Here is a 12,377-nt window from a genome sequence, read left to right as displayed (position 1 = left end):
TGAAATAACCATAGGGACGCCCCTGCATATACATTTCCAGAAAGGGAATTCATTTCTGCGTTGAATAAGACCGAGATCGTGAAAATCGCTGCACAATTGATGAAGATATGGCTGTTCAAAGCGATGCACCTCGTTTTGTTTTGTATATATTTGATAGTGAAATATTTTTTTCCACAAAAGTTAATTTTTCGTTATAATATGATTATTTATCATTCAAAATGATGTTTTCACTAATTAATATCATAGCCACACGCTAGCCACCTGTGCTTATGATAATTGTTTTATAATAACTATTATTATTACTTCTATTTTAAAAATTATTATTATTTATTATTATTATGCCACTCCCTTCGAAGAAGAGGGGGTATATTGCTTTGCTGGATGTCAGTTGGTCTGTCTGTCGGTCTGTCAGTAGACCAGTACGTTTCCAATCAATAACTCTTCAACGAATTGACCGATTGGCTTGATATTTCACATGTGCATTGGTCTTGGGCAGTAAATGACCCTATTGAAATTAAGATCACTAGGTCAAAAGTCAAGGTCACTGTCACAATAAGTGTGAAAATCGTTTCCGATTAATAACTAAATAAAGGGTCGGTCGCCGCTACTGTAGAGATAAAAAGGTCAGCCGCCGGTACTGTAGAGATAAAGGATCAGCTGCCGCTACTGTAGAGATAAAGGGTCAGCCGCCGCTACTGTAGAGATAAAGGGTCAGCCGCCGCTACTGTAGAGATAAAGGGTCAGCCGCCGCTACTGTAAAAATTAAAGGTCAGCAGCCGCTACCGTATATATAAAGGGTCAGCCGCCGTTACTGTAAAAATGAAAGGTCGGCCGCCGCTACTGTAGAGATGAAGGTTAAGCCGCCGCTACTGTAGAGATAAAGGGTCAGCCACCGCTACTGTACAGTTAAGTTCGGTAATCTTGCGCACTTCGCATTTGCGAATCTCGCAGACGACAAATGGTTTTCTTTAGTGATGCAAGATGGAATTTCACATTTTTAATAATTCACGGATTTAAAAGGTACGTATTCACTGCAAAACAAAATTCGATCATTACATTTAAACGACGGTTGCGTCATCCCTATACATCGTAAACACTGGCCCACTTACGAAAAATTCGAAATAAATCACACATTCCCTGCAGTCTTTAGCGTTTTCATACTTTAAAATAAGAATTCATGAATCCAACGTGTAATTTAGCATTCCATTGCAGAATATCCGATAAGTTATGGTATTTTTGGCCATGAAAATATATCGCATCAGAACGACATAGTCCATTATTTCCCGTAGTCATTATTTCCCGCCATTCTGTCAAACCAATTTGGTATGATCTCCGCATGCGCAATGGCCTAGTTTTGATATTTTCTGTAAACTATGGAAGCATGATCGTGATACAATCAAACCCGTTATGCATAAACTTTTTTTTTCACGCATACCGGTACTTTTTTTTATTAATTGTACACTATTACTAGTGACTATATTATTTGTTGATTTGTAGTGAACAAAAACTGCACTAGAAATCCACATTTAATTTCAATGGTTTTACAAACTGATTTTAAAAATATTTTTCTGGAATGTTTTTTGTCAATAATTGGACACCATATGTCTACAATTTTGCCTAAACGAGCCATTGTGTCACACCGGTCTTACTGACAATAACGTAGTGACGTCACCATTTATGTATAGAATGTAAACGAGCTTCATTACAGAAAGTGCGCAAGATTACCGGACACTGTGATAATTTGAAAATGAGGTGAGTCATGTTTGTTTTGAAATCATATCGGACAGTTCTTCACTGAATTAATCAGATATTTTTGCGTTAATAAGCACATCAATTTATTATTTCCATAATAAATTTAGATATTATGTTGTCAATTTATAAAAGAACATGTTTTTAAACCAATTGACCCTTAACTGCGCAAGATTACCGGACAGCATCGTATATATAAAGGTTCAGCCACCGCTACTGTAAAAATAAAGGGTCAACTGCCGCTTCTGTATATATAAAGGGTCAGTCGCCGTTACTGTAAGAATAAAAGGTCAGCCGCCGCTACTGTAGAGATAAAGGGTCAGCCGCCGCTAATTAAGCGATAATGGTTCAGCCACCGCTACTGTAGAGATGCAGGGTCGACCACCGCTACTGTAGAGATATTGGGTCAGCCGCCGCTACTGTAAAAATAAAACGTCAGCCGCCGCTACTGTAGAGATAAAGGGTCAGACGGCTTTGATTTATTATACACTTACTCTCTATTCCTTTCTCTTAGAAAAAAAGGCAATCGCGGCTCATCAGTTTCAATCTGCTAGGTAGGTTAACGGCCGTGTAAAAACGTACCCGGATCGAGGCTTGAATTTTCGAATTCCGCTCCGTTGAACGCCAAGACCAAAGAGGCGTATTGTTATTAGGTAATATTGTTTAACTATAAATAAAGAAAATCGATTGTTTTTTATTAAAGTGTATTTATTAAATACGTTCAATGAATGTGAGTAAGAAGGGCCTTTTAACACATTTTCCGTTTTTAATACCATCTAATGTATACAGGGAAAAATTACAATACTTGGTCAGACAAACATTATATAGATTAGATATCGAGAAAATTACATTTTTAAACACGCCTTTTACAATTTGTAATATATAACATGGGTATTATATCTTGTAACACGATTAACTTGCACTAATCACATTTTGACCACGTTCATTTGTGTACATACGTGTTAGTATATCAACTTTCTTTAAACAATGCAATCGACACTTAAACAATGCAATCGACACTTAAACAATGAAAGTTTGCTAACAATAGCCCTAAACTAGGATCAATAAAATTTCCGAAGAGCAGACACAAATGTGTATTGGATTAAAACTGAAAATGCAAATAACGTCATAATTAATTTAGGCATTTATATTTACATTTCAACTGCATTTCTAGTTTTGAAATAAACAAAATACAAATGAAATAGAATAAGCTGTAACAAATTCTTATTTAGTCGATGACTTATAACAACAAAACGTATTTACTGAGTAGAAAATACGTCTTCATGCCAGAAAAGTGCTACGTTTTTTTGCAAGCATAGTGCTATGTCTACTTGCAACCTACGCATGTGGCGTTTTCGACAGAAACCCAATCCGAGAGAAAGCTCCTCCCTCGAAATCCTCTATCGCCGCTGACGACCAAAAAATACTGAGACCGGACTGGAATTTATCTGAAAGCGACCAGAATATACTGAGGACGACAGCAGGACAGCCGGACAAGATGGAATTCACCGTTCCAGGCAAGGGACAATATGAGCGGTCAGTTATCTGGCCGGACCGGAACTTATCTGAAAGCGACCGCATTGTGAATCAGCTTAATTTCAAGCCGCGGTGGGTGAGTCTTCGAGAAGAGAACGCTGATGACGTCATTCCGAAGAAAATTCTCCTGTACCACGGCTTCGGCAGCTGGGACGTCAAGAAAGGTGGTCACACGTTCCGTGAGCAAAAGTGCCTCGTGGACACGTGCGAACTGACGTCAGACCCCAAGACGCAGAACTCCGCCGATGCCGTCCTGTTTCGAGACGTTCCCGCACAAAGCTGGCAGGGGCGTCCTATAAAACAGGTATATATATTTTATGTGTTTTATATAATACTTTTTATAATAATAACATTATTTGTTTTATTCACGTTATCTACTGATATTCATTGTACAGAAATACGCGTTTCCGTGTTTCGTAGAGTTCGTAGAATGCCTTGTGCTTTGATCTAAACTCATTTAAAGGATAACTATTGTATACGCAGTGACGTAACAGTGGATTACTTAGGAATGTGGTCTTTAGTCTCTACTTTAATTTATTTATTTATAATGCTATTGGTGTAAAACATATAGTAGACAAGAGCTTTGTTCATACAAAACAGCCGTCCCCTATGGGGATAACGTTGTTGGAGCAAGGTAGCATACCTTTTAACTTGTCGCAAGATCATGATTTTAGTCTCCACTCATTGCTGTGACCATAGAAACCACTTAAAAAAATAAAGTCACGAACATATTGCCCATATTGTTGTATATCAACGATCCGTATTTCATCAACCTACCTACAAACTTTTTCAGTTTTCGTATGATCCAGAATTTAGTTGTGACTTATTTCTGTAACCATCGCAACAACAACTTTTGTCGAACAAGAACAGAAAAAATAACGTGCATATTCACCATACGGCCCATACCTAGTTTCATTAAAAAAAAAATTGAGAAGTACAATACGTTAACGCAGGATCCAGACTTTTCAGAAAGTTTTCTCATACTTTTGTAACCATAACAACCGTAATTTTCGTTGGACGAAAAATCTTAAATAACATGCTTATTTCCCATACGGCACTATATCCACAAAACGAGTTTCATCGACCTTGCTTCAACACTTTTTCAGTCATGGACAGTTATCACTAAGTTCTGTTTTCGAAGGATCAGGATTTGGTCAGACACGCAAACAGACGGACGGACGAACCAGGGGTAAACCTAAAGTCTCTTACGGTTTCACTGGTAAGGGACTTACAATAGAATTAATAAAAAGAGGGCCTGAAAGGCCCAAAGTTGCTCACATGAGATACAAAGGAACTGGCCTGTTCTGTGCAGCCTAAGATATCATGAGAACAAATGTTCTGACCAAGTTTCATCAAGATTGAACAATACATGTGACATCTCAAGTGTTAACAAGGTTTTACTATAGCCATATAAGGATAAATGCCCCGCCCCCTGGCGGTCATGTTTTTCAACAGACCGGAACCATTTTTGGCCCTATCCAAGATATCATTAAAACAAAAATTCTGACCACGTTTCATAAAGATTGGACGATAAATGTGTTTAATAGAGTGTTAACAAAGTTTTACTATAGCCATACAAAGAAAAATGCCCCGCACCTTGTGCTAATGTTTTTCAACAAATCAGAACCATTTTCGAGCTCGTCCAAGATATCATTGGGAAAAATCTTCCCAAGTTTCATGAAGATCGGACAATAAATGTGGCATATAGAATGTTAACAAGGTTTTACTATAGCCATTAACAAAAATGCCACGTCCCCTGGCAGCCTTTTTTTCAACAGACCTAACCAATTTTCGAACTCATCCACTATATCATAAGAACGAATGTTCTGACTAAGTTTCATGACAATTGGAATATAAATGTGACATTTAGAGAGTTAACAAGGTTTTACTATAGCCATATATGGAAAATTGCACTGCCCCTGGCGACCATGTTTTTCAACCAACCGGAACCATTTTGGAAATCGACCAAGACATCATTTAGACAAATCTTCTGACCAAGTTTCGTGAAGATCTGGCCATACATGTGGCCTCTAGAGTGTTAACAAGGCAAATGTTGACGACGCACATCGGACGACAAGCAAAATGCTATCACAAAAACTCACCATTGAGCACGTTGTGCTTAGGTGAGCTAAAAATACACACACAAAATAACACAGTTGCCGTTGTCACAGAGAAACTGCCGTCAGTACAGCTTTTGAAGAAAATGTTAAGATACTATCAATTAATGACATTGAATCGATACATTGACAAGCACTTCGTAACAAATAAAAGTATTTGATAATCTAGAACATTTTACAGTCCGGAAAAGGAGGTTTAATTTCTTAACATAACCTCAGACCTTGATCTCTTGTTTTGAACTTAGACGTAGACGTCTGGTTATTGTGCGCGACATCTCGTCTAGGCACGATGGTCGTTATTCTTATACAAGAGGGCCTTAAAGGCCCAAAGTCGCTCACCTGAGATAACAAGATATTATTGGGACAAATCTTCTGACCAAGTTTCATGAAGATTGGCAAATAAATTTGGCCTCTAGAGTGTTAACAAGGTTTTACTATAGCCATATAAGGAAAAATGCCCGCCCCCTGGCAGCCATGTTTTTCAACCAACCGGCATCATTTTTGAACTCGTCCAAGATATTATCGGGATGAATCTTCTGACCAATGAATTTTCTTCGACTCAAATAACGAATAAAAGGCTCACGTGTTAACATCATAAGTGAGTGAACAATCATATTAACTTGGATCAAAATGTAAAAGAGAAAACGATTAAGTTCAAGTTCTTACAAAGTCTCATTTTTCCAGATCTGGATTCTGTTTATGCTAGAATCGCCCTACCACACAGCATCGCTTCAGAACTTTAACAACACCTTCAATTGGACTGCCACCTACCGACACGATTCGGACGTTACGAGAAATTTGTACTATTCAACGATAATATCCGAACACTTCCGCAAAACCGAAGTTACGCGGCGGGGAAAACAAGAAAGTCGCTTGGTTCGTTTCTCGATGCATGGCGAGAAATAGTCGCCTGGACTATGCCATGAAATTGTCGAAATTCATCGACGTGGACATTTACGGCGCTTGTGGGAAACTGGAATGCCCCCGAGGCGAGAGACGGTGTTTCGATATGCTAAACAAGGATTATAAGTTTTACCTGGCTTTCGAGAACTCGAACTGCGTTGATTACATCACTGAGAAATTTTTCGTCACTGGTTTGCAGTAAGCGCTCGCATTAAGTCTAGTTCAGTAGACATTTAGTATATTTTTTTCTTGAATGCTTTGAGCTTTTATGAGTACAGCTCAAAGCGTATCGGAGTGTTTTATAGCTCGGGGCTGGTTTATTTCGACTAGCGAATACAATTTAGATATGTTTAAACTTTAAAGCATGCGTCGATTACACACGTTTATTGTTTCTTATAACAAGTAATTCAAAGTTATCAAGTTAGACCAGATTAAAAGATTCCCTTTATAAATACTAATACAAATTGCATTTTTTAAATAAGTTACCGGTATTCTTAAAAATGAATACTGAAATAGTTGAAAATAATGAATAATGAATTTTGCATATCGTTTGAAGCCAAGTCCAATATATTGTGGACAAAAAGTAATTAGTTAAAGTCTAAATATTGATATTGCTTATTATAATACTTTATCTCAATTATTTATTCCTTCATTTTTCTAAAAATAGAAATGACATCATTCCAATCGTCATGGGTGCTTCCCCCAACGACTACGCACATGCGGCTCCGCATCATTCCTTCATCCACGTGGATGACTTCGAGTCCCCCGAGAAGCTCGCGGAATACCTTCACACGCTGGACACGAACGATTACCTTTATAACAAATACTTCGAGTGGAAGGGTACCGGGCGGTTCATAAACACGTTCTTCTGGTGCCGTGTCTGCGCATTGCTACACGACCAGTCACGTGCTCGCCACGTGTACGATGACCTTGACACGTGGTGGCGTGGCCCAAACGTGTGCATCGGACGACAACGGTGGAAAGACGTGAAAAAAAACAAACATCTTTTAAGTGCGACGGGGTTTGAACTGGTTTCAAATTTATTAACCTAGTGAGATTGACAACAAAATATTTTAAAAGTTGTAGTCAAATGTCAAGACCGAGCATCCGGATTTGTTGTATTGGCCATATGTATTTTGACTCAAAACCATGAGTTATCGAATACCGGCCTGGTAACATAAAAAAACAAATTATTAAGAAATTAATTGGTTGGCATCAATCCGTCGCCGTTGTTTAGTTAACTGCCTAGTTTATAAACTATAGTGACATAGCGGGCTAAGGCCTTAAACCAGGAAACATTAGCCGCGCTTTTATAAAAATGGGCTTAATGCATGTGCGTAGTGTCGTCCTAGATTAGCCTGTGCAGTCCACACACGCTCAGGGACGGTTGGTATATTTCGCATAAAGAAAGTCTCATCTTAGCGAAGATCCAGTTGAAGAGGAAAGTGAAGTCCCTGATTGACTTGTGAAGTCCGCACAGGCTAATCAGGGACCAAACTTTTCGCCTAAATTACAAACAAGAGGGCCTGAAAGGCCCAAAGTCGCTCACCTGAGATAACAAGTTATTATTGGGACAAATCTTCTGACCAAGTTTCATGAAGATCGGAAAATAAATGTGGCCTCTAGAGTGTAAACAAGGTTTTACTATAGCCATATAAGGAAAAATGCCCCGCTCCTTGGAAGCCATGTTTTTCAGGCAAACATATTTATTTTCTTACTCAACCAAGATATCATTGAAACCTATCTTCTGAAAAATTTCATGAAGATTGGACAATAAATGTGGCCTCTAGAGTGTTCACAAGATTTTACTAAAGCCATATATAGCCATTTAAGGAAAAATACCCCACCCCTAGTGGCCATGTTTTTAAAGCAACCAAAACCATTTTCGAACTCATCCAAGATATCATTGGGACAAATCTTCTGACCAAGTTTTTTATGATTAGCGGAAAATAAATGTGACCTCTAGAGTGTTAGCAAAGTTTTATTACAGCCATATAAGGAAAAATACCCCGTTTCCAAGGTGGCCATGTTTTTCAATCAACCGGCATCATTTTTGAACTCGTCGAAGATATATTTGGGATGAATCTTCTGACTGAGTTTCATGAAGATCGGATTATAAATATTGCCTCTAGAGTTTTAACAAGATTTTACTATAGCCATATAAGGAAAAATGCCCCGCCCCTTGGCAGCCATGTTTTTCAAGCAAAGGTTACCATTTTCAAACTCATCCAAGATATTATTTGGACAAATCTTCTGACCAAGTTTCATGAAGATCGGAAAATAAATGTGGCCTCTAGAGTGTTAACAAGGTTTCACTATAGCTTTATAAGGAAAAATGCCCCGCCCCCTGGCGGCCATGTTTTTCAACCAACTGACATCATTTTCGAGCTTGTCCAAGATATTATTGGGATGAATCTTCTGACCAATTTTCATGAAGAATGGACAATAAATGTGGCCTCTAGAGTGTTAACAAGATTTTACTATAGCCATATAAGGAAAAATGCCCCGCCCCTTGGCAGCCATGTTTTTCACGCAAAGGTTACCATTTCTGAACTCATCTAAGATATCATCGGGACAAATCTTCTGAGAAAGTTTCATGAAGATCTGAAATTAAATGTGGTCTCTAAGCAAACGTAACCATTTTCGAACTCATCCAAGATATCATTGAGACCAATCTTCTGACCAAATTTCATGAAGATTGGACAATAAATGTGGCCTCTTGAGAGTTAACAAGGCAAATGTTGGCGGGGCACAATGCACAACAGACAAAAAGCGATCACAAAAGCTCACCATGAGCACATTGTGCTCAGGTGAGCTAAAAACAAGTCAATATGGAAAGTGTGATCCCTGTTTAACAAGTGCAGACTGCACATGCTATTCTGGAAATGAAGCACATACTGTTGATACATTAAGCCCCGTATTCCCAGAGCAAGGCTCATATAGCAATAAGAAAACAAGGCTTGTATGCGCTCACATTACGTAGTCCGTGCGTTGCAGTTAAGAATCAAACGAGCATGTTGGCAAATCGTGGGATAGGTGTTTAAAATAGACAACCAGGCTGAGATAATATTTATACATGTATTTCTTTTTACATGAATACATAATGATTTTACATCTAACAATATTGCACGTGTTTGCAAAATAAGAATGAACAATTGGGCTGAAATTGTGCATGGTTTTTTATATTTGACTTATCTTGTAATGCTGATAAATTATATCAATTATAAATCTTATTATATATAGTTTTTTTATCTTGCTCATATCACATTTAAACATTAATAAAGTGGTCAGTGTACAATTTGCTTTAATTGTGATTGTACAGTGAAAACATTCAATGTTGCTATACATATATCAGTCCAATAATACAAAAAACACTTAATATTGCATTTATTTGAAAGCCACTTTGTCATTCAGTTTTAATAAATTATTTCAAAAATATATTTACAGTAAAACTGCAATAACTCGAGGTCGCACGGGACTGACCACAATGCTCAAGTTATCGCAGGTTTCGAGTAAGCCATGGTATTGTTTTCACTGTTTTGGTTGGTAATGCTTAACTTCTGACCGCAAACGCTTCCTTTACAATGTACGTACATGGGCATGAAAAAAAACACGCAATTCAACATGATCACCACATGGATTCCGATGTATTATCTGCTACGCTCTCTTTTATACCATACATTTTATCATAATTATCGATTGCTGGTATTTATTGAATAATCATTAAAACTGTGTAGCTTTTATCTGCATCTCAAAGGATGACAATTTGCAGTGTTTCTCAAACTGCGACTAACTTCACACCTAATCAAGCGTCTTTTGTCTGCTTGATTGCGCTGTTTTCACAACTCAAATATTTTAAGCATCAATCAGACGAGGACGTGTCTTCGAATAATTGCTTGTTAATTAGGTGTGAAATGCCTTTCAGGGACCAGCACACATCCTCGAGTTATCGAAAATCGCATGTTTGAGTTATTGCGGGTATTTTTATTTAGAAATTAAAGGAAAATGTTAGGGACTGCCTTTAAAGCTCAAGTTATTGCCAGTTTTTGAGAAATCGCCAGCTCAAGTTATTGCAATTCTACTGTATTAACAATTATGACATCCGATAAACTTGTCAATGACTATATCATAAGATGTACTTGAATAATGACAATTCAAAAGCTAAAATGTAAATGACAAAGTTTAAAAAAGTTTAAAAACATATATTGTTTTCATAACAAAATGAATGCAAAGAAATCAATAACAAATAACCAATAAATATATAAACCTTTTCATAAAATATATTTCTCTTGATGATATCACAAATTAAAGCCTATTCTCATCTACACTTTCTTGGTGTATACTTCAAATACGGGATGGGCGAGGGATTTCTCAAATTATCACAGAAATTTATAAAGTTAAAAACATCACACATAATAAGCTTTGTTTTGGGATAACTGGGCTTAATAATGTGCGTAAAGTGTCATCATTGATCAGCCTGTGCAGTGAGCACACGGTAATCAGAAACAACAATTTCCGCCTTTATGAATTTTTTTGTTTAAAGGATATCTCTTTTACACCAAAATCCAGTTTAGACAGAAAGTGTTGTCCCAGATCAGCTTTTGCAATACACACAAACATTAAGCTCTGTTTTCCCAGAGCGAGGTTACAACAGTCATGCAATGTGTCTATCAGTGACCCAGGTTACAACAGTCATGCCATGTGTCCACCAGTGACCCAGCGAGGTTACAACAGTCATGCCATGTTTCCACCAGTGACCCATGCCCTGAGCAAGGGCCTCTTCCAACGGCTAGTCCCGGCTAGTCGTCCTTCAGCCATGTGGAAAACAAAAGCGTCTCAAAGACTGTACCAGATATGATCCCTGAAAAGGGTTGAAACTTTCCATAAATTCTTCAGTTTAGGGCCCATATTCCTAAAGGAAAACTTGCAGAAATTCCCTTAATACATTATATTTCTTAGGTCTCTGGCTATTTCATGTTTTAATGTCTTTTTACATTTAAATGCCTAAAACAATTGACAGTTGGCAAAATGGTAAATATTTTTTCACTTTCGCAAGTAGAAAACATGGGCTTTCTTAGTTCAACTTTGATGTGAAATTATCACTCAAGTTCAACAAAAATTAAGCAATCTTTTAGGAGCTCTGGAAATAACAACCAAGACCATCAATCATGACTTGCTGAACACTCAGGGGTCTGACTCCACTAACACTCAGGGGTCTGACTCCACTAACACTCAGGGGTCTGACTCCACTAACACTCAGGGGTCTGACTCCACTAACACTCAGGGGTCTGACTCCACTAACACTCAGGAGTCTGACTCCACTTTATAAATTTTATTTATATTACTGACAGTTAAATTATTGTTACGATGAAAAAACATAGTATTTAAATTATTCAAGCCTAGCATTCTTATCATAATCCGATTTTAGCAATAAAAAGGACAAACATAGCAATACAAGTAAACCAAACATAAAACTCATGATTTTCTTCTACTAGTATAAATTTAAAAGAGTCCATACCGACAGTTATAAATATGGCAGCGATGTTGATGCAGAGTTCTCGGTCCTGATCTGGGTACTTGGGGTCATTGAGCAGCCAGTAGAAGATGTTCACATAGGATGCTCCGCCCAGGAGCCCAACGTAGATCATCAGGGCGGGCAGGCTCCACACAGGTAAGAACTTGTACTGAAATGTGGCACCCAAAGTCATGCATGTGTGCAGTGTCCTCCGAGATTAGCCTGTGCAGACCACACAGGCTTATCTAGGATAACATATTCCGCTAGAACTAAATTTGTTGTTTATAATAATTTCTTTCCTGTCTAATCGTGTCTATGTGAAAAATGCTGACTGCACAGGCTAATCTGGGATGGAAGGTTAAGCCAATGCATCAAGCCCAGTGTTCCCAGAATAAGGCTCAAACCCTCTCCTCAGATACCCAACACTGATACCCTCTCCTCAGATACCCAACACTGATGCCCTCTCCTCAGATACCCAACACTGATACCCTTTCCTCTCAAACCCTCCCTTCAGACATCAATAAGGCTCAAACCCTCCCTTCAGACACCCAATAAGG

The 12,377-nt window shown here is 38.0% G+C and overlaps 2 protein-coding genes across 7 annotated transcripts in view; one reads left to right on the top strand and one right to left on the bottom strand.

Annotated features, from left to right (window-relative positions):
- The first annotated feature begins 3,247 nt into the window (after positions 1-3,247).
- Positions 3,248-7,413, top strand: LOC127831519 (glycoprotein 3-alpha-L-fucosyltransferase A-like). Its single transcript, XM_052356506.1, is given in 5 exon segments — positions 3,248-3,589; positions 6,087-6,183; positions 6,186-6,260; positions 6,263-6,503; positions 6,973-7,413. Coding segments are annotated over 5 exon segments (1,140 nt in total). The 3' UTR covers positions 7,358-7,413.
- A 1,956-nt stretch (positions 7,414-9,369) lies between these two features.
- Positions 9,370-12,377, bottom strand: part of LOC127831478 (battenin-like) — a 37,664-nt gene continuing 34,656 nt past the window's right edge. For all 6 annotated transcript variants that reach the window (XM_052356464.1, XM_052356470.1, XM_052356477.1 and 3 more), the window contains exons 13-14: positions 11,824-11,989; positions 9,370-11,166 (exon numbers count right to left, since the gene is read on the bottom strand). In XM_052356464.1, coding sequence (XP_052212424.1) covers positions 11,105-11,166; positions 11,824-11,989 — 228 coding nt within the window. In that variant the 3' untranslated portion in view covers positions 9,370-11,104. The remainder of the gene's footprint in view (positions 11,167-11,823; positions 11,990-12,377) is intronic.

This window comes from Dreissena polymorpha, chromosome 1 (assembly GCF_020536995.1).
Source record: "Dreissena polymorpha isolate Duluth1 chromosome 1, UMN_Dpol_1.0, whole genome shotgun sequence".
NCBI lineage: Eukaryota > Metazoa > Mollusca > Bivalvia > Myida > Dreissenidae > Dreissena > Dreissena polymorpha.
Note: the sequence above shows the minus strand (reverse complement) of the source record. Positions and strands in the feature narration are given on the sequence as shown.